The 21,236-nt window shown below is 36.4% G+C and overlaps 2 protein-coding genes and 2 long non-coding RNA genes across 4 annotated transcripts; 3 read left to right on the top strand and 1 right to left on the bottom strand.

Annotated features, from left to right (window-relative positions):
- Positions 1-172: 172 nt before the first annotated feature.
- On the top strand, positions 173-1,853 carry LOC139858685 (phosphatidyl-N-methylethanolamine N-methyltransferase). The gene is made up of 2 exons (XM_071847518.1): positions 173-467; positions 1,444-1,853. Exons 1-2 carry the CDS (start codon positions 220-222, stop codon positions 1,691-1,693), a joined length of 498 nt encoding a protein of 165 aa, XP_071703619.1. The 5' UTR covers positions 173-219; the 3' UTR covers positions 1,694-1,853.
- A 266-nt stretch (positions 1,854-2,119) lies between these two features.
- On the bottom strand, positions 2,120-4,797 carry LOC139857442 (photosynthetic NDH subunit of subcomplex B 1, chloroplastic). Its single transcript, XM_071846192.1, has 6 exons — positions 4,030-4,797; positions 3,635-3,825; positions 2,983-3,240; positions 2,770-2,875; positions 2,597-2,682; positions 2,120-2,503 (listed from the first exon to the last, which is right to left on the bottom strand). The coding sequence occupies exons 1-6, from the start codon at positions 4,639-4,641 to the stop codon at positions 2,341-2,343; spliced, it is 1,416 nt and encodes a 471-aa protein (XP_071702293.1). The 5' UTR covers positions 4,642-4,797; the 3' UTR covers positions 2,120-2,340.
- A 1,047-nt stretch (positions 4,798-5,844) lies between these two features.
- LOC139857284 (uncharacterized) lies at positions 5,845-6,709 on the top strand. The gene is made up of 3 exons (XR_011762451.1): positions 5,845-5,999; positions 6,290-6,357; positions 6,461-6,709. It is a non-coding gene; the product is annotated as an uncharacterized lncRNA (long non-coding RNA).
- Positions 6,710-6,949: 240 nt separating this feature from the next.
- LOC139856870 (uncharacterized) lies at positions 6,950-9,029 on the top strand. Its single transcript, XR_011762205.1, has 4 exons — positions 6,950-7,207; positions 7,350-7,385; positions 7,937-8,027; positions 8,853-9,029. It is a non-coding gene; the product is annotated as an uncharacterized lncRNA (long non-coding RNA).
- The last annotated feature ends 12,207 nt before the right edge of the window (positions 9,030-21,236 follow it).

Here is a 21,236-nt window from a genome sequence, read left to right as displayed (position 1 = left end):
ATAATAATAATAATAATAATAATAATAATAATAATAATAATAATAATAATAATCGGTCGGGTTGAACCAGACCTAACATCCAAATAAATCTTACCCGCCCGCTTTCCACTCACTCACTCCACTGTAGATCTCATAATACAATCGCAGAAGCAGAAGCAGAAGCAGAAGCAGCAGCAGCAGCAGCAGCAGCAGCAGCAGCAGCAGCAGGGCATAAGACAAATGGGGATTTTGGCATGTTTAGGAGTGATTTCACCGTTTCCATTTTACTATTGGTTATGGTTCCACCCTCAAACATGGGTCAATCTCTGCGCTAAAACTCAACGCGATCCTTGTAAATTAATGGCATTCGTTGCTCATTTCCTCAAACTCATTCAGTTCCTATCTCTATTCTCCGTTTCAACTCTCTCATGGCCCCCACCCTTTTACTTCTGGCCCCTCTTTTTATTTGGCCAATTTCTTAACTTCAGGTCCGTCTATTTTTCTTCATTCTCAATTTTCTATTTTTTTTTTTTTTTTTTTTTTTTTTTTTTTTTTTTGTTAAGATTACATTACTTATCTGATTATTGTTTTTGAATATACAAAAAGATTTAAGCGGTTAGGGTTTGTAATTTATGTTTACTTTAGGATTTATTCAAACTACTTATTTGATATTGATTTATTTACTTATTTAAGTTCTACTAGATAAATAAATGTAATTAACAAAACACATGAATGCTTTCTAATCTGGTTATCCCATAAAGGAGCTAATCCGTTTTGTTACAACTGATATAAAAAAGTTATGGTGTAATGAGCAGTGTTGAAGGTTGCTATTTCGAATTCATTATCTTATACTGAATATTTTGCCTGCTAATGTTTAAATTAATACTGGAAGTATTGAAACAACTGGTTATCTGATTATTGTGATTTGTGACATGAGAAGCTAATCTGAACACTACCTCCTGCATTGCATTTGTTACATCTGATTAAGTAGTTTGAATGTTCTTTTTTACTGCTTATCCGATTATTGTGTTTGTTACGGTAGAAAATTATTCGAACTCTATCTTCTGCACTTCAGCCTGTTATGATGTTTATAACTGATTATTTGTTTATGTTTATCTCAATTAGTATCAGCAGTTTAATAAGCAATTTTCCATACACCTAAAGTATGGTGACGATTCAGCATGTGCGTTGATTATCCATTTAAACCACATAACATTTACAAGTTTTTAAGAACACTTGTTCCGTTGGTTTGCTTTTGATGCATTTGCGACACGTTTCTATCACTGTGTATAAGGTGATTACTACAAATTTCAGTTTGTAATATTAACAACTTTTTTCGTCAATAGAGAAATAAAGAATCAAGTGATGAACTTCTGTGTTGCATCACACAATTTTAATAGTTGGTTTCTTGTTTTGAAAAGGTAATACTCAGAACCTAATTTTTTTCGTTTGACATGATTGCAGGGTGTATCAGTTACTTGGTGAGTCAGGCACTTACTACGGTGTACGTTTCGGGAAGAACATTCCATGGGTCACAGAGTTTCCTTTTGGGACAATAAAAGATCCACAATATGTAGGTAGTATTATGAGCCTTTTAGCTTGCGTCAAGTGGGTCCCTTTCTTGTATATCTTCATATGGGTATTAGGTTACATTTTCATGATACATATTGAATCAAAAGAGGATCCATCTTCTCGGGCAAAACCATCTTCTTGAATCTGATTGTCCCACTCCATCAACAATGTATGTTGGCATCTCATTGCCATACTCAAATTTGTAACCTGGGATACGTTATATTTTATTTAAACAAGTTGATGTTTTGTGTTATTTGTTCCCTCCCATTTTGATCTTCTTGTATGCATACAGTTTAAAGAAATTTAGGCCTTTTATCTTTGTTTTTTTTTTAAATCAGACTTGGGTATGTTCACGAAAGTACTCGGTGATAAATTTTATTCATGAAATGAAATGTTTTGTGTTGTGAAGGTGGCAATTCCGACCTATTTACTTTTGAAATAGTCTATTTAGGTTATGTTTTACCTCAAACAAGTCGGATACCTTGAAAGCTGTTTGGAGTCTAATGCATAAAACTCCTAGTATGTTTTATTAAAAAGGTCTAAATTTCAATTGGTAATGATGTAACAATTACTTCAATTGTTTATATATGTATATATTCCTTAAAATGGACAATAAAGTGCTTGTGGGTCGGCGCAACGCAATACCAAACCCGCTTGACCTGTCCCTACTGTCACCTCTTATTTATGCAACTGCATCATGCAATGTTGGACTAAAACAGTTCTGCTATCAAATATACATTTACAGTTGAGTGATGAAAATAATGTATGAAGCATAATATGGTGTTCATTTTATGCAAGAACAAGTGGCATCTCAAATATCTGAACAGCGTTTTTGACAGCATTAGTGTCGATATCTACTAACTTCCCAGTCTTCGATGAAGCTACGATGCATTTACTGTCTTCATTTGGAAGAAACACTTTTGCCTTCTCTTCAGAACCAAACAATGCTACACTGTAACACAGAAAATGAAGAACCGTAAGTTTTTACGGTTAATAACTCTTTAATTTAAATGAAGTTGACTTTATACTTTACGATGAAACTCACCAGGGTTTCTCGCGTGCATGAGCTAGTAATACGGCTGCTGTGTTTGTAGATATAACCCCAACAGAGTCATTAATAAGAGCAGCCAACTGCGCCATAGATTAAAAAAGTGAACATTGTATTAACTGTAGCTATTTAAACAACTGAATCTTAGATGTAAAAAGTCAAAGTCAAACCTGTGCTGGTGTGGTAATGTAAACTATATTAGCATCATCTCCTATAATTTCTTCCACATTCTCTCTTTCCTTCTCATGAGGAATCACAAATAGTGGTTTTACTCCCCTGTATCACATCACAAATCATTATATATAGGACAGAGTTGTATGTGTGTGTGTGTGTGTGTCTATATATGGGTGTATATGTATATATATTTGCTTTGAGTTGGTCACCTTATTGAATTGGTTATCTCTGCCCATATATGCAGGGGTAATAAGCTATCAGTATCTCCCTTAGATTGCATAGAAGCTTTTGAATCAGATTGTATACCGTGTATCACAATATATTTCCCTTTTTCAACACCTGCACTCTTGTATTTTGCAGCTACCACGTCTTTTATCTTTCTAGATATCGATACTTTAAGTGGTGGAATCACTTGCCTCGGCACACCCCTTCCTGGTCTTGCTAGCCAGTCAGTCATTTGTTGGTACCTATATATACACACATCCTCAAACTACTGTCTATACTTAGACGTGATACGGTTAACGTAAAGGTTGATCAACGGGCGGGGCTAGGCCGGTTCGGTAATGGGTCAAGCATGCCATTGTTAAGTATGGGTCGGATTTGCTGATATACACATTCCTGTCCACTTGTCTTCTTTCAGATATGATTAAGGTGTAGAATGTGATCTACGATCTGGCACATCTTTTTATATGGCATACAATATACTTTAGGTGACTTTTGACCCGTTCGGTTAATTATTATGATTTTATCTGTTTGACCCATTAGAGGTAAAGCTTTACCTGATGAGCCCATTTATAAATAGACGGGTCGAAATTTTACCTCTAGGATCCAAAAGATCAATTTTTTTTTATGTAAACTCACATGTTATATCCAACCTCAGAGAGATTCAACCGATCTGGTGTAAATGTTTGTGATAGAAGTAATCCTGCTCCTGCTGCATTGACATTCGGGTATATGTAACCCACTCTTTCCCTAGCTGTCGACATGAACAAAAACGATGCATGTCCAATACCAGCCAGTTTGGTTGATAGCATCATATCGTAGTACCTATTCTGCAATTACCACGTAACACTCTATAAACTTATTCAACATTATCTTATTAACCACATTGAATAGAGGTTTTATTCGAGCTATAACGGGCCAAATAACTTGAATATAAAACTTAGCTTAAGTGTGGACGGGTCAACTGGGCCAAGTAGGTTAAATGGGTCACAGTAACAAATGAAAGGTTAAACATTCTTTGTTTTTGTACTAACCTTAAGAAGTCCAAGTAAATCAAGATATTCCGCGGGCTCCGAGTAATCATCATCTGGATCGAAAACATCGGCCCATCGGACATTTTTGTTCATCTCGTAAGTTTGCTTTCCTCTAGCCGAGCTTAATATATCGACCTGAACACCAGGGTACCGATCTTTAAGCAATTGGATAGTTGGGAAAAACAAGAGGTTTTCGTACACGCCACCAGAAACCACGCAACAACATCGCCTAACATCCCCTCTAATTTTCAACCCCAATGATGCAACTTCAGGCATGAACCCCATTGGAAACTTGAGAAACCCGTACGGGTTGTCTGGATTCTCGGGTGGCCTTGGGTCCTCGGATTGCTTACCTTCAGAAAACTGTGATCCATATTCCATTTCTGGGTCCTCGCCCGTATCAAATGGGTCAAGCCATTCGTTTCTCTTTTTGGCACTGGGACGGATACTTGTGTTTGTGGGATAATGTGGTTGACGATCGGTTGGGTTGTTTAGAAAGGAAACATTACTGAATCGAGTAGATGAGATCGAAGCTGGATTTGTGAAAAATGGTGGAATGGATTTGGGTAGAAGAGAAGTTGTAGCCATTGATGAGTACTTAGAAGTATACATATATAAAAACTTGTGATTATGTTAATTTATGTAAATGGTTAGGAAGCCAAAGGCAGAGAAGCATATTGGGATTTGATTATTTGAATGTGTGGAAGATGGTTGGATAAGGGACCATGGTTTTGTTTGGTTTTTTCTTGCTCAAATGTTGGCACTCCAGGCCATCTCTATCTCTATCTCTATCTCTATTCTCTATCTCTATAAAAGTAAACATACAATTGAGTTATAAATCCTCTTAAAAATAAATCTTAGCCATCCAATCTTTTAACCACCTCTGATCCTAGCCATCCATTTCAAATTAAGCCCTTAATCACGTGATTTACCCTGGATTAGCATCTAAACAGACAAAAATAGCCCTAAACAAAAACGTACGGGCGGGGTTTAGAATCGATTTTAGGGGTTCTGTTAATCTCATTCTCATTCGTTCAACATCCCAAAATTCTCTCATCCATAGAAATCAATTCATTCGCTTCAATCATCTGAAAAACCCTAATCTACTCTCGAAATTCAGATCCATAACGTGGACCTAACGCTGCAGATGAAAGTCATGATTCAGAAAACGGTACCGTGGTATGATTATAGGTTAAAGATTCCAACACAATACAACGCAATCTTCAATTTGAGATATATGTATCAATCAGCAATGGCTACTTTCAATCAGTTAAGTTATTTGTAATCATCAAGTTTTTTTATCTGTGTTCTTATATTTCGATTAACACACAAAGTTCTATTTGACGTGATTGATTAATAAAGTTGTGATCTTATCAGTTTGTTGTTTTCAGATTCTGAGTGATTGACAACATATGGTTCATGAAGTGCTCAACAAGTGTTTGATGAAATGCCTCATTGAGTAAGTTTTAGTTTTCGTCAATATAAACTCTTACTTGAATAATTGGTTATTACTTCCATTAATTAGTTTTTTAGCTTAACAATATCTCATGGGAAAAATTATATATTGTTATTGAAATGATTTTGCAATTATATTCAGACCTTTGGTTATTTAGTTAAAATTTTGTTGGCACAGCAATGTTGTTAATTCCTAATTTGAATCTTCACCTCTTACAATTAAGGTTCGTTTTCACCTCTTAAACTCTAATTCTGCACCAATATCTTTTCAGGTTTTAGAATCTTTTCAGGTCTTATACTCGATATAAACTTTTTGTCCTAATGATATGATTTTATTATTTATCTACCTCATCATGTAAGTTCTCATTAGGTAGTGATTTTTACAAGCATCTGAGAATAATGGAATGGCTTTGATTTACACATAAGTTACCTTGGGTAACGAATGGTTCGGTGAGAGATTTGCTCAAAACATTGACAATGACAACAACCATGAGGAAGCAACAGACAAGGATGAGGTATATTTTTTCTATGTCATGGGCAATAGAGTAAAAATATACATTCTGCATATATTGTTGTATATTATATACTTTAGTTAAATCTAATGATTTGTCCCATTTAAATTAATCCATTTATAACTTAATTGGGCGATATCACTACATGTAGCTTTCATTGTTGAGAAGTAATCGAATCTCATAAAAAAATTGGTAGTGTAAATTGCATTTTAATTGTTTCATTGTGTTTATATGATTGTTACGTTTTATAAGTGGAAGTATTGACTCTAATATTAGATAACTGTGCCACATAGCCAGCATGTCACTATCAAGACACTTTTGGCATGGAGAGAAAAGTTTGAAGCAGAATCTTGAGAGCCAAGTAAGTTCTGTAAATAGCAGACGTTGTTATTTTAAGCATTTCACATTTGTCATTTTTCTTGATATTGTATAGCCTTTAATTTTTATTATCTTACAACTTTCAGGTTGTTATCAGAATTGCCACTGTATTGGCGATAATTTCTTGTATAATGCTTAAAAGTATGTTATATGCTTAATAATGGTATGGTTTTCTATCATACAATTAGTAAGGTATTAAAACTGTGCATCGTAGTAATATAATACTTACTATATCAATTTATATATAATTGTGCTTCTTTTTTTGCTTTAATACTTTTACTTTGAAAGGGAAATGGGTTGAATTGGCATAAACTAACGCTTTATATAAAAAAAACAGTCATAATTTTATAGAATATAAGGATCATAAGGTGCTTGATAAGTTGACTCTCTTATGTCACACAAGTTTGTATTATAAATATAGATGTGGGGTAGTAATAAAGTACTGATATGTGTGTCATGATGGGTGGTGGGTTAGATTTATAGGTGATGTAAATATAGATTAGTTCGGACATTTGGATGTTTGTTCGATCTATGTAATCTCAAACTACTTTAGCCTCATTAAGGATACACATGAGTACATCAATATATTTTTTATTCTTTTCTTCTTCTCCGGTCTTGATTTTAGGGTATGTAATCTTTTTCAGGATAGTGATAGGAACAATGAGTACTTTGCTTCTAATTGAAAGATGCAAGCATGGCATTTCATGCACCCTATAAACATATGTTGTTGGTCTTGCGAAAATGATACTGCTACTTGATTGAAGCTGCAAGTAAGTGTGCAACTAAGTGTAGTATGAGGCAAGACATTTTAGGAAGTTTCTTTAAAGAAATCGGTATATTTCCCAATTTACGTCATATTTTATTTATTCAGATAACATATTTTAACTACTATGCACATATCTATATTTAATTCACATAATTGTTTCTGCTACCTAAATGAATGTTGTATGCATTCTTATCATATGCTTGGAATAGAAGTGAAAAGTGGTACAACTAGAAATCTGATGTCAGGTATGTAGCTACTATCTGTATTGAGTAAACTTGCTCTATGTACACTAGGATATTACACATGTAGCACTTATGTTCGTTAAAACATGTCCTGATTGGATATTTGAAGGATAAACAACCTTTAATTATTTCATGGGCACTCTGTCATAAGACCTATGTGTCAAACCATAGGTTTCCTATCTAGATATGAATGAAGGTCCTCTAAGTTCACCTGTACATAATCTGTGTCAAAGGACAGATTTTTAAAACTCTAGATGTGAATGCAGTAAAAAGGCGTGGATGATTAGCTAACAGATTCTTCAGAACCAATATTTAAGGTTGAGAAATTGATAACGGGTGTGCTTTATGAGGTTTATTTGTATTCACGTATCTTTAGTGGTATTTTCTTTAGAATCAAAATTTTTGTGTTAATAATTGGATTTTGACAAACACCTATTGACTGAAGATGAAGTCTTAAGAAATAAACCGAAATGTTTCATGAGAACTATATTTACTTTTTTAAGTTATATCACTTCCTTTTATTTTTTACCTTATACTCTACTGTATTATTGCAGAGACCTATAAATTCGAACAACGAGGTTCGTCACATTCGTATACCACTTTCCTTTGTAAATTGAGATTTAAATTTCAACATTGTTAGTCTAGGTACTAATTACTCTCTATCTCATTATTTCTTCTTAAATATACTTTATTGCTTTGCTTAAGAAAATTGTTTTTATTGCACTTAACTTAGTATATATCATGTGTATAACTAATTTTCAAATTAAGATGTCAGCCTTGTGATCTAGGTGGAAAAAAAAAAGATGCTACATGGAAACTTTGTCTAGATTGTCGGGCACTAAATTGTTTTCTGGATAACCATCCTACTCCGTTAGTAGAAGATTGTTAGATGAGTTACATGGGTCATCGTTCTTCTCTAAAATCGGGCATTATCTATTTGTTGTTGTCATTTGTGATATATTGTTATCTTCTAATTCTAAATACATGCAATCTGGAAGTATGTACAAGCATGTTAAATTAAATATTGTTAGCAAGTTACATTTTTCATATGTTTGTTTGTCTGTAAACAACGCAGTCTGCTCTTACTCAACACTTGTATGTGAACAACGCGTTGTTTATCTTACGATGTTACATTTGAATAAATTATTTCATATTATGTCTACTTTAATATAAAAAATCTCTTTAAAAAATCCCGCGAACCCTAATCTACTAATACTTATAAAGTTATGTCACCGTATTTCGTATATATATAACAAAGTTAGATGATCAATTTACTTCTGAACACAACACCGATTGCCCTTGGATCGTTAGACTCTCAAAGTAAACTCCATGTCTTGGTATGAAGTTTTTAATTATTTTAGCCCTTGATGGGATGTATTCATGTATATGTATGTATCTGTGTGTATTATGTATCTATATGTGTATATACTTATTTGTATGTTTGGCTCATTGTACCCCCTCCTTGTGTAGTTGTATTTAAGCTCTAGGTGGGGATGAACATACATATAAAAGAATAATGAAATTGAAGGAGGGAATGAACGTAAGAAAAGAGGGTCTGACTTAGCAGGTGGAATGATGTGTTTGGTGCCATCTAAAAAAGCTAGCTGTCTGATGAAGATCTTCAACTACAATTGTGTTTATTCCCTCAGAAAGCCCCTCGAATCAGAGAATGAAGGTATTTTGTGGCTGGAATCAGAGAATGAAGATTGAAAAGGTTAGAGAGAAGAAAAAAAAATATTTTTTGTACTTTACAAATAAAAATCCACTTGGGTTGGGTGGGTGGTTTGGGTGTTTTATAATTTAGACCTTTTATGGTCAACCTTGCTTGGTGGTATGCAGTTATGAAACCTGAAATTGGCGGATGTACATATTGGGACATGATTTGGGTTTTGGAGTTATAAGGGGAGATTGAGCAGGTTTTTTGATTGTTTTATCATAATTTAATTGTCAAGACAATTTGGTCTTTTTAAAAGTCAACGCTGTTAGTCTTCACAAGTTAAACTTGAGTCAAATGTGTCAATTTTATGATAACAGTCACATAGGTTTGGAGATTTTGGTGAGAGTGCATGGTAATGGTGGTACTATCTTATTTAAAGGAGTGATAAGGTTGGATAAATGTTCACTTTTGTTCCTTTGAAGATTTTGGTCCTTTTTTTAGGTATGATAGGTATGTTTATGGTAAAACTGTTCTTTGGTTTTATCGTAAAAGAGGGCCCTTCATATTTAAAGTACAGTTGATGATCCATTTTCATAACCTAGACTGTCATATTTTCAATTTGAGCTTCTATCCATATCAGAGGCTACTCCAATCTTTGTACTCTTGTGCTTATGTGTCTGAGTCAGTCCATAGTTATTGGTTACTATTCTATTGGTTCTACTTGATTAAAATGTTTCTGTTGATGTGTTGCTGTGTTATGGAGCCTTTCCTGTTCATGAGATATTCTTATCAGAGGTGCAGAAACTGTTTTTGGGTTAGATTTATTATTTATACTGTTACTGGTGTTATATTGGGTGATAAATACCACTATAGTATTGATTATTAATTATGGTGTGTTGCGGTGTTATGGAGCCTTTACTGAATCTTTTTTTGTTCTTTTTAAGACATTATTGATTATTCAACATCTGGAAAACAACCTTATTATTGTAACAAGTAGAATGTTTTAATAGTTTAGAGGAGCTAACACGCCATGTGTTAGATCATATTTGAGCAGTTGAGTGGGTGTAATTACCAGCCCTTTCAGGTAACGTCGTCTTTAATTCATCTATCTGTATGCTATATTATTTCCCTTTCAGTTTTACTTGATACATGTACCTGGTACAATTCGATTCATCTTGAAATTATGCTCGACAAACTGATGGGTTTCAGTCATGCAGGGCACAGTAAATGGTTTCAAAAGAAAAGCGATTGCATAAGAAAAATGGGGAAGAATGACATGATAACTCAAAAGTTTCTTCCTCTGTATTCTTTCTCCAACTGCCTCATTCTTTTTTAGTCTTGGTCACCTTCTTTAGAAATTTGTTAATAGACAGTGGTTCATCATCATCATGCTCTTATGTAATGGGTAAAGTTGTTATTAAATTTTTTTTTTTTTTGGTTTCTTTTTAATTTTTTTTAAAAAGCCATTGGTAATGGGCCGGAGTTAATGGGTTAGTGTAATGGTTAAAGTTATAAAGTTTTTTTTTTAAAGGCATTGGTAATGGGTCCGAATAAACGAGTCAGTGTAATGGCTAAAGCTGTTATAAATTTGTTTTTTTTAAAGGCGTTGGTAATGGGTCAGATTTAATGGATCAGTGTAATGGGTCAGTGTGTTATAAAGTTTATGAATTTTTTTTTTAAAGGCATTGGTAATGGGTCATAATTAATGGGTCAGTGTAATAGGTAAAGTTGTCAACAAGCTTGCAATTCAGCAATGACATGGTACTTGAACAAATAAAAAACATAATCATTACTCCCTAAATTGAGTATTGTTATTGAATTTTATGTTGGATATCTCCCTGTCTTTACTCATTGTTTCTAACGCCACATGCCAGGATATAGGAGTATCGTTAGTACAAGTATTATAGACAATTTAATAAAAAAACACTATGTTAAAAGCAATCACTGATATGAATCACTATGAATCACTGATATGTATTCTTCATATCTCAGCTACACATTTTAATATTTATCTTTATCAACCAACAATGTAGGCGTTGGATGCTCTACTGATCCTGTATTTATTGCATCGCCATCCGGTGTTTCATGTGTTCAAGTGTTAAATTTGGACAAGTCCAACTGTAAATGCTGAAATGCTCTACTATTCAACATATAATTATTCTGACAAGTCAACACAGATTAATCCCTAAAAAAATCCGGCGAATTCGCGGGTCTTCAACTAACATGTCAAAGGAAATTATCACTACTGAAACAATACTCATGCTACAATACTTAATAAACGTGGTCTGATTGTGCAACATTATCACTACTAACACGCAATACTCGTGCTACAATAAACATGGTCTGATTGTGCAACCACACGAGGCAAACGCCTCAAACAAACTTTTCTATTTGTTTTTATGTTGCATTTCGATAACTACATTTGCTTCTAGATTTTTTTTTATAATAAATATGTTTTTGGTTTTCATTATCAATGCTTTTTATATGTCTACAATAACTGTGTAAATATTTTATACTATGTTCAACTTTTAAAGTTTTTTACAGACATATATGGTTGGTTGATAATTTTAAGTACATACATTGGATACAGAACAACTAACATAACTACTTACACTAAATACAATAATCATAAACATTATTTCTTAACAAACACTCACAGAGCCCCGCGAATTCGCGGGTCCTCCACTAGTCTATACATAATAGATTTGTAAAAAACCGCATATATTTATATTTATTTTATCTGTTTTAATGTAGGATGGAATGGAATATATGTATATAAAAGCTACTGATATTAGTTGTAGTTTTGAGTAATTGAAATTGAAATTTAGTTTAATATGGAGTACTATTTATCGTATGTTATTTATTCACAAGAGGAGGCATCAAGTTGCAATGTAAGACATTTTTTAATGGTGATGAACAAATTAGGCGTGTTGGAGGGTGGGGTGGGGTGGAGTGTTTAGCGCTGACGTGGGATACGTTCTGATAAACTGGAAAATATTGAGGTGGCGTGTTGAGTGATATGTTAAAATATGATTTGAAGTTTAGTGTTAAAGAGATATAAAAAAATATTTAAAAAATTAAGTATAGAAAAGAACCAAGAGAAACTTAGAATAAGGGTAGCACACCTTGATTTGTTGTGCCAAGTTGAGCACCCCAAACTCGTTTCTTCCTCAACACGTTGCATTAGGAGTGTGCTCGAAGCGTGTTGGTGGCACACAAGGGAGTAACACGTTGCGTTATATATGGCCTAATAGAGTGGTGTGTTGTGTTAGGTGATGTGTTAAAAATATAATTCAAAGTTCAGTGTTAAAGGAATAAAAAAATATTAAAAAGAAAATTAATATAAAAAATTAACCAATAGAAAATGAGACTACTGGTAGCACATTGTTCATGTGTCATGAGCACGCCAAACTTATTTCTTCCTCGCCACGCTGCATTTGGAGTGAGAGTTGAAAAATTAGCAAAAAGTATTTTCTATTTTTAGTTGAGGATAATATATATGGAAGAGAGGGACTATATATATATATGGGTGTTCATCGGTTCAGTTTTTCGGATCATTTGGTTCGATTTTGAACTTTTATAATCAAAACCGAAACCGAATTCAAAAATCGAAATCAAAACCAAACTGAAAACCGAAATTGAATTCGGTTTGGTTTCGGTTAAAATCAAATTTAACTTTGAAAATAATTTTTTTTTACTTTTTTCATACGAGATGAACAAATATTATCGTGTTAACTTTGTCCTATATCATACGGAGTACTAAACTAATATATATAATCGAACATATATGTAACATCCCGCCTTTTTCCATTCACTTTTCCGTTTAACTATTTAAGTTCCGTTATATGTTTATAACACATCTCGTTAATACGCGTTTGAATTATCTCGTTTAGGTAATTCCCGTACCCGTTTCCTAAGTTGAGGGACTAAAGTTGCCAAATGGAGAAAGAGATGACTAGGTCAACTAGTCAACTCTTTCCTCTCCATTCATTTTATCACCTCCCAAATAATACTTCACCCTTTTTCTCTCAAAACCCTCAAACCTTCAATCATCATCCAAATTCGTTCAAGAAGGATTCGATCAAAACAAATTGCATATTTGAACTCCTCGTGATCTCCTCTTCGTTTCCATACCGATTTCATCAATTTTGGGTAACTTTCTAAAATCACTAATTCTTGTGTTCTTGAGATTTTTAAGTTATAAGGTTGTTAATTAGTGTCTATGGCTCGAGTCTAGTTTGTTTATGTGATTTATATGCTCGATCTCGTTGTTTTAGTGTAACTAGCATGAACTTGAATTTTGGTGTGTTGATCTTGAAATTTGAGTGTTCATATGTTGTTTGATGCTAAGAGATCATGTTTTAATTGTGTTTCTAGTGTTACTAGCTTCATTATGATGTATAGTTTGATTAATGAAACCTCCTAAACTTGATTATGAAATTTGGTGAATTTAGATTAAGGTTTCATGAACTTAAAATGGACTTTTAATGATTTGAATGACATGGAATGTTAGTTGTAAGTGTTAGGTTGTGTTGTATGCTTAATTACCTTCAAAACGGCATATCATATGTATAAATTGGATTCCCGAAACTTAAATTAAAATTGATAAACTTGAAACTTGAAAATAAACCTCTATTGATCGCTTGACGGGATTTCGGTTATAGTATATGATGTTTTTGCTTGATGAAAAATGCTTAGTTGCGTTCCTTGTCGAAAGAGCTTTCCGATGATATAAAATACATGTTCTAATTGTTCGCGGTTTGTAAAATGTGTTGGTTTGTGTTTTGGTTCGTGCAATTGAGAAATTCAGCAAACAGGGCCTGTAAGGCATTTGGGACGCCGTCCAGATACTTGGGACGCCGTCCCACCATTTGAACCTAGACGCCGTCTAGGATGGCAGGACGCCGTCCCACCCTTCATTGTGGGACGCCGTCTAGCTCTTTGGGACGCCGTCCCATTGTGCTAAAACTGACTGTTCGCCTTGGTCATTTGACATGAAAATGTTTGCTATGCTACGGACCTCCGATTAACATGAAACTTGGCCAACATGCTCATATATGATTATATAACTTAGAAAAATTGTCGGATATCCAACCCGACCCCGTTGACTTTTCTGTTGACTTTGACCCGACCAAGTTGACTTTTAATCAAACTTAACCAAATACTTGTGCAATCGTTCTAACATGTTTTTATACTTGTACCTTGCATGAAACATGACAACTTGACTCACATGCTACATTATTGAGTCGTAACGAGCCATAGGACTAATTGAACATCTTTGACCTATCGTGTTTACCGTTATTGATACGACCTATTGTTTAGGTCAAGACTAGCATTGTTCTTTGCACACGTTTACTTGTCGAAGTACTTTACTACTCGTACACTCAAGGTGAGATCATAGTCCCACTTTTACTCTTTTTGAACTTACATTTGGGATGAGAAAACATAAACATTTCTTTTACTAAGTGAACACAAGTACAGGAAAACAAACATTCTACATACGAGTTTAGAACAAAATCCTCAATTCGATTATCATTAGTTACACTTGCCGGGTGTAAGCGAGAACTTATGTTGTATGGATCCATATGGGTTTGACAAACCCTCATTCAAACGGTTCGCTACCATTTACGAATGAAATATATTTTCGAGAAACAGTGTATGTTCTAGCACTAAGTGATGGGGTTCAATGGAAGGAAATGTTAAGCATTGATAATTGGGTGCTCGTGAAACAAACTTTTGGAATGTATTACTATTAATTCATTGATGCAAATCTTGTGGTTCACTTGTACTTACTTACTTAAACCTATGATTTCACCAACGTTTTCGTTGACAGATTTCTATGTTTTTCTCAGGTCCTTGAACGATACATGATACATGCTTCCGCTCATTATTTGATACTTGCATTGGATGTCGAGTATATGTGCATTTCATGGAGCGTCTTTTGACTTTACTTTAAACCATGTCGCCTAGATTTCATTCGTATTATAACGTTGTAACTTAACTATTGGTTGAACAATTCTTGTAAACTTTGGGAACAATCTTTATTATGAAATGAAGGCGACATATTTTGGTCAAACTTTGTCTTAAAGACTTATGACCACGTAACGGGACCTAAGTAGACGGCGCCGTCAAACATGGTTTGGTCGGGTCGCTACAGATGGTATCAGAGCGTTGGTTGTAGGGATTTAGAGTTCATTGGTGTCAACCCCGAGTCATAGGGTACATTAGTGAGTCTAGACTACAACCGGCATATAGACTTGAAGTAGGAATTACTTGACTACTTGTGCATTTATACTCGAACGCTTCTACTCATACCTACTCTTAGTTCATCTTAATCTCACGTTGTTTAATTTGATCGACGCGCCACCTTGACTATATGAAATGATGTCGAATGCACATATGAATCAGGGTAATATAATTTCCGGGATTATATTACGGTGACTCATATGAACGTTCCGACATTATGACATAAAGAATTTAAGGCGAGTCGAGGAAAAACTTCTCTTTATCTTTATTCTATATCACGGTTAGTATTATTGAGAATACTAATCAATGATATTCTTGTGTCTTGAAGGAACAATGGCTCCTCGTCGTGTACGCCGCAATGAAACTCCCGAACAAGCTCTCGAACGGATGATAGCAACCGCCGTAGATGCGGCCATGGCCGGTCACTCATCCAACAACAATAATAATAACAACCACAACAACAACAACAATAACAACAACAACAATGGAGCCGGAAACTCAAACGAGGGATGCTCCTATAAAGCTTTCATGGGGTGCAAACCTCACACTTTTGATGGAACCGGGGGACCGGTCGTGCTCACCCGATGGTTTGAGCAAACGGAAGCCGTTTTTAGCATAAGCGGTTGTCGGGACCAAGACAAGGTCAAATACTCCACTCACACTTTCTCCGGAATTGCTCTAACATGGTGGAACACCTATGTTCAATCGGTGGGTACCGATGAAGCTCATGCCCTCTCTTGGGCCGATCTAAAGGAAAAGATGATTGTTGAATATTTTCCGCGCGAAGAAACCCGAAAGCTTGAGGAAGAACTAAGAGCTTTGAAAGCGGTCGGAAACGATCTTAAAGCTTATAATCAACGCTTCGCCGAACTATCCTTGATGTGTCCTAATCTTGTTAACCCCGAATCTCAAAGGATTGAGCTCTACATGCTCGGTCTTCCAAAAAGCATCAAACAAGGGGTGATGTCATCCAAACCCACTACTCATCAAGCCGCTATGAACATGGCTCGCCAACTAATTGAAACGGTTGACGAAATCGTAGTACCGGCACCTAAGGCCGAGGATAAATCGGGCGGCAACAAAAGAAAGTGGGAACCCTCCCAATCAAGCAACAACAACTTTGCCAAGAAATCTTTCACTTCCGACGGCAAGAAGGGTTATGCCGGGAATCTACCTCTTTGCAACAAATGCAACAAACATCACTTTGGTGAATGTGGCAAGTTAATTTGCCACCGGTGCCAAGGAGTTGGTCATAAGGCCAACGATTGTAAAAGTGCCACTCCCGTTGCTCGAAAGTGGCCCAATGCACCAAAGGCGGGCACTTGCTACGAATGTGGTCAAACGGGTCATTATAGAAATGCATGCCCGAAAAGGAAAGATAACACCAATACGCGCGGTCGAGCTTTCAACATCAACACCGAGGAAGCCCGGGATGACACTGAACTAGTCACGGGTACGTTTCTTCTCAACAATTCCTATGTCTCCTGTTTATTCGATTCGGGTGCCGATAAATGCTTTGTATCCAAGACTTTGACTCATTCTTTTAGCACTCCACCTCTTCCATTAGATACCACTTATACCATTGAAGTGGCTAACGGGAAACTATTAAGTGCCAACACATATTACCGGGGGTGTACGTTAAACATTTTGGGTAAGGAATTTGAAATTGACTTGATACCCATGGAACTAGGAAGCTTTGATGTAATAATCGGTATGAATTGGTTAGTCAAAACGAAATCTCACATCCTTTGTGATCTTAACGCAATCCGAATTCCTATCGAGAATGGTGAACCTTTGATAGTCTATGGCGATAAGAGTTGCACCGGACTCAACCTCGTTTCGTGTGTTAAAGTTAGAAAACTACTCCGTAAGGGTTGTTTTGCGATCCTTGCTCACGTTAAGAAAGTCGAGTCCGATGAGAAGCACATCGATGATGTGCCAATTGTTAGTGACTATTCCGATGTATTTCCCGACGAATTGCCGGGTCTCCCGCCTCATCGACCGGTTGAATTTCAAATCGATCTTATTCCGGGAGCCGCACCCGTAGCACGTGCACCATATAGACTCGCTCCATCCGAAATGCAAGAATTGCAAAGTCAAATCCAAGAACTACTTGATCGTGGTTTTATCCAACCTAGCCATTCACCTTGGGGCGCTCCGATTTTGTTTGTTAAAAAGAAAGACGGATCCCTACGAATGTGCATTGATTATCGTGAACTAAATAAATTGACGGTTAAGAACCGATATCCTCTTCCTCGCATCGATGACCTCTTTGATCAACTACAAGGGTCTTGTGTATATTCGAAAATCGATCTCCGCTCGGGTTATCATCAATTGAGGGTTAAGGGGGAAGATGTCTCCAAAACCGCTTTCCGAACTCGTTATGGTAGTTATGAATTCCTTGTCATGCCATTTGGTCTCACTAACGCACCGGCGGTGTTCATGGATCTTATGAACCGCGTGTGCAAACCGTATCTTGACAAGTTCGTTATCGTGTTCATCGATGATATTTTAGTCTATTCAAAAAGCGAAGAAGAACACGAGGAACACCTCCGACTTGTGCTTGAACTTTTAAGACAAGAACAACTCTATGCCAAATTCTCCAAGTGTGAATTTTGGTTAAAGGAAGTTCAATTTCTTGGTCATGTTGTAAGTGATCAAGGTATTAAAGTCGATCCCACGAAAATCGAAGCCATTAGTAAATGGGAGACTCCTACTACTCCTACTCACATTCGTCAATTTTTGGGTCTCGCCGGGTACTATCGTAGATTCATCGAAAATTTCTCTTTGGTTGCACGTCCTCTAACCGCATTGACTCACAAGGGAAAGAAATTCATTTGGGCGACCGAACATGAATCCGCATTCCAAATCTTGAAAACGAAGCTAACCACCGCTCCTATCTTGTCACTTCCCGAAGGCAATGATGACTTTGTTGTATATTGCGATGCCTCAAAACATGGTTTTGGGTGTGTATTGATGCAACGAACGAAAGTCATTGCTTATGCTTCTCGACAACTCAAAATTCATGAACGAAACTACACGACGCATGATCTCGAACTCGGAGCCGTTGTCTTTGCACTTAAAATGTGGAGACACTATCTTTATGGAACCAAGAGTACTATCTTTACCGACCACAAAAGTCTCCAACACATTTTCGATCAAAAGCAACTAAACATGAGACAACGAAGGTGGATTGAAACCTTAAACGATTACGATTGCGAGCTTCGTTACCATCCCGGGAAGGCAAATGTAGTAGCCGATGCCTTAAGTCGAAAAGAAAGAGCGGTGCCTCTCCGTGTCCGAGCTTTAAACATCACCATTCACACCAACCTTAATAGCCAAATTCGGGTAGCCCAAGATGAGGCTCTCAAGGATGAAAACATCTCTCTCGAACACTTGAACGTCCTCACCTCTCGATTCGAAGTTAAAGAAACCGGACTCCGATATTTCGCCGGAAGAATTTGGGTGCCTAGTTATGGGGATCTACGAAGCCTTATTTTAGATGAAGCCCATAAGTCACGATACTCGATTCACCCCGGTGCCAATAAGATGTACCACGACCTTAAACAACTATATTGGTGGCCGAACATCAAAAGGGACGTAGCTACTTATGTTTCCAAGTGTTTGACATGTTCCAAAGTCAAGGCCGAACACCAAAGACCGTCCGGATTACTTCAACAACCCGAGATCCCGCAATGGAAGTGGGAAGGGATAACGATGGATTTTATCACCAAGCTACCAAAAACGACGGGCGGTTATGATACCATTTGGGTTATTGTTGACCGTCTCACCAAATCCGCACACTTCCTTGCCATGAAAGAAACGGACAAAATGGAGAAACTTGCACAACTTTACATTAAGGAGATCGTAGCCCGACACGGTGTACCTTTATCGATTATCTCCGACCGAGATGGTCGTTTCGTTTCTAGATTTTGGCGTACATTGCAAGAAGCGTTGGGAACACGTTTAGACATGAGCACCGCATATCATCCTCAAACCGATGGACAAAGCGAACGTACAATTCAAACCTTAGAGGACATGTTACGAGCTTGCGTGGTTGATTTCGGAAAAGCTTGGGACAAGCACTTACCTCTCGCCGAGTTCTCTTACAACAATAGTTATCACGCGAGTATTAAAGCCGCACCTTTTGAAGCGCTATATGGCCGCAAATGTCGTTCACCTCTTTGTTGGGCCGAGGTAGGCGACGTGCAAATCACCGGACCCGAACTCATTCACGAAACCACCGAGAAAATCGTTCAAATCCGAGATAGGCTTAGGACGGCCCGAAGTCGTCAAAAGAGCTATACCGACAAACGACGCAACGATCTTGAATTTCAAGTCGGTGACCGAGTAATGTTAAAAGTCGCACCTTGGAAGGGTGTAATCCGTTTTGGGAAACGCGGGAAGCTAAATCCGCGGTATATTGGTCCTTTCGAAATCTTGGAGCGTATTGGAACCGTTGCTTATCGTTTAGATCTTCCGCCTCAATTGAACTCCGTTCATCCTACCTTCCATGTATCTAACTTGAAAAAGTGTCTTGCCGAACCCGATATCGTCATCCCTCTCGAAGAACTTACTATTGATGACAAACTTCATTTTGTGGAGGAACCGGTTGAAATTGTGGACACCTCCGTCAAGACATTGAAACAAAGCCGAATCCCGATTGTCAAGGTTCGTTGGAATGCCAAAAGAGGACCCGAGTTTACTTGGGAAAGACAAGATCAAATGCAAAGGAAGTATCCTCATCTATTCGTGAATTCGGAAACGCAAGATCTCGAGGAAGAAACGACGACTACTACGCCTACTTAAATTTCGGGACGAAATTTCTTTTAAGGTGTAGGTAATGTAACATCCCGCCTTTTTCCATTCACTTTTCCGTTTAACTATTTAAGTTCCGTTATATGTTTATAACACATCTCGTTAATACGCGTTTGAATTATCTCGTTTAGGTAATTCCCGTACCCGTTTCCTAAGTTGAGGGACTAAAGTTGCCAAATGGAGAAAGAGATGACTAGGTCAACTAGTCAACTCTTTCCTCTCCATTCATTTTATCACCTCCCAAATAATACTTCACCCTTTTTCTCTCAAAACCCTCAAACCTTCAATCATCATCCAAATTCGTTCAAGAAGGATTCGATCAAAACAAATTGCATATTTGAACTCCTCGTGATCTCCTCTTCGTTTCCATACCGATTTCATCAATTTTGGGTAACTTTCTAAAATCACTAATTCTTGTGTTCTTGAGATTTTTAAGTTATAAGGTTGTTAATTAGTGTCTATGGCTCGAGTCTAGTTTGTTTATGTGATTTATATGCTCGATCTCGTTGTTTTAGTGTAACTAGCATGAACTTGAATTTTGGTGTGTTGATCTTGAAATTTGAGTGTTCATATGTTGTTTGATGCTAAGAGATCATGTTTTAATTGTGTTTCTAGTGTTACTAGCTTCATTATGATGTATAGTTTGATTAATGAAACCTCCTAAACTTGATTATGAAATTTGGTGAATTTAGATTAAGGTTTCATGAACTTAAAATGGACTTTTAATGATTTGAATGACATGGAATGTTAGTTGTAAGTGTTAGGTTGTGTTGTATGCTTAATTACCTTCAAAACGGCATATCATATGTATAAATTGGATTCCCGAAACTTAAATTAAAATTGATAAACTTGAAACTTGAAAATAAACCTCTATTGATCGCTTGACGGGATTTCGGTTATAGTATATGATGTTTTTGCTTGATGAAAAATGCTTAGTTGCGTTCCTTGTCGAAAGAGCTTTCCGATGATATAAAATACATGTTCTAATTGTTCGCGGTTTGTAAAATGTGTTGGTTTGTGTTTTGGTTCGTGCAATTGAGAAATTCAGCAAACAGGGCCTGTAAGGCATTTGGGACGCCGTCCAGATACTTGGGACGCCGTCCCACCATTTGAACCTAGACGCCGTCTAGGAT

The sequence above is a fragment of the Rutidosis leptorrhynchoides genome, chromosome 7, assembly GCF_046630445.1.
Source record: "Rutidosis leptorrhynchoides isolate AG116_Rl617_1_P2 chromosome 7, CSIRO_AGI_Rlap_v1, whole genome shotgun sequence".
In the NCBI taxonomy this organism is placed as follows: Eukaryota; Viridiplantae; Streptophyta; class Magnoliopsida; order Asterales; family Asteraceae; genus Rutidosis; species Rutidosis leptorrhynchoides.
This window is presented reverse-complemented; position numbering and strand designations above follow the sequence as displayed.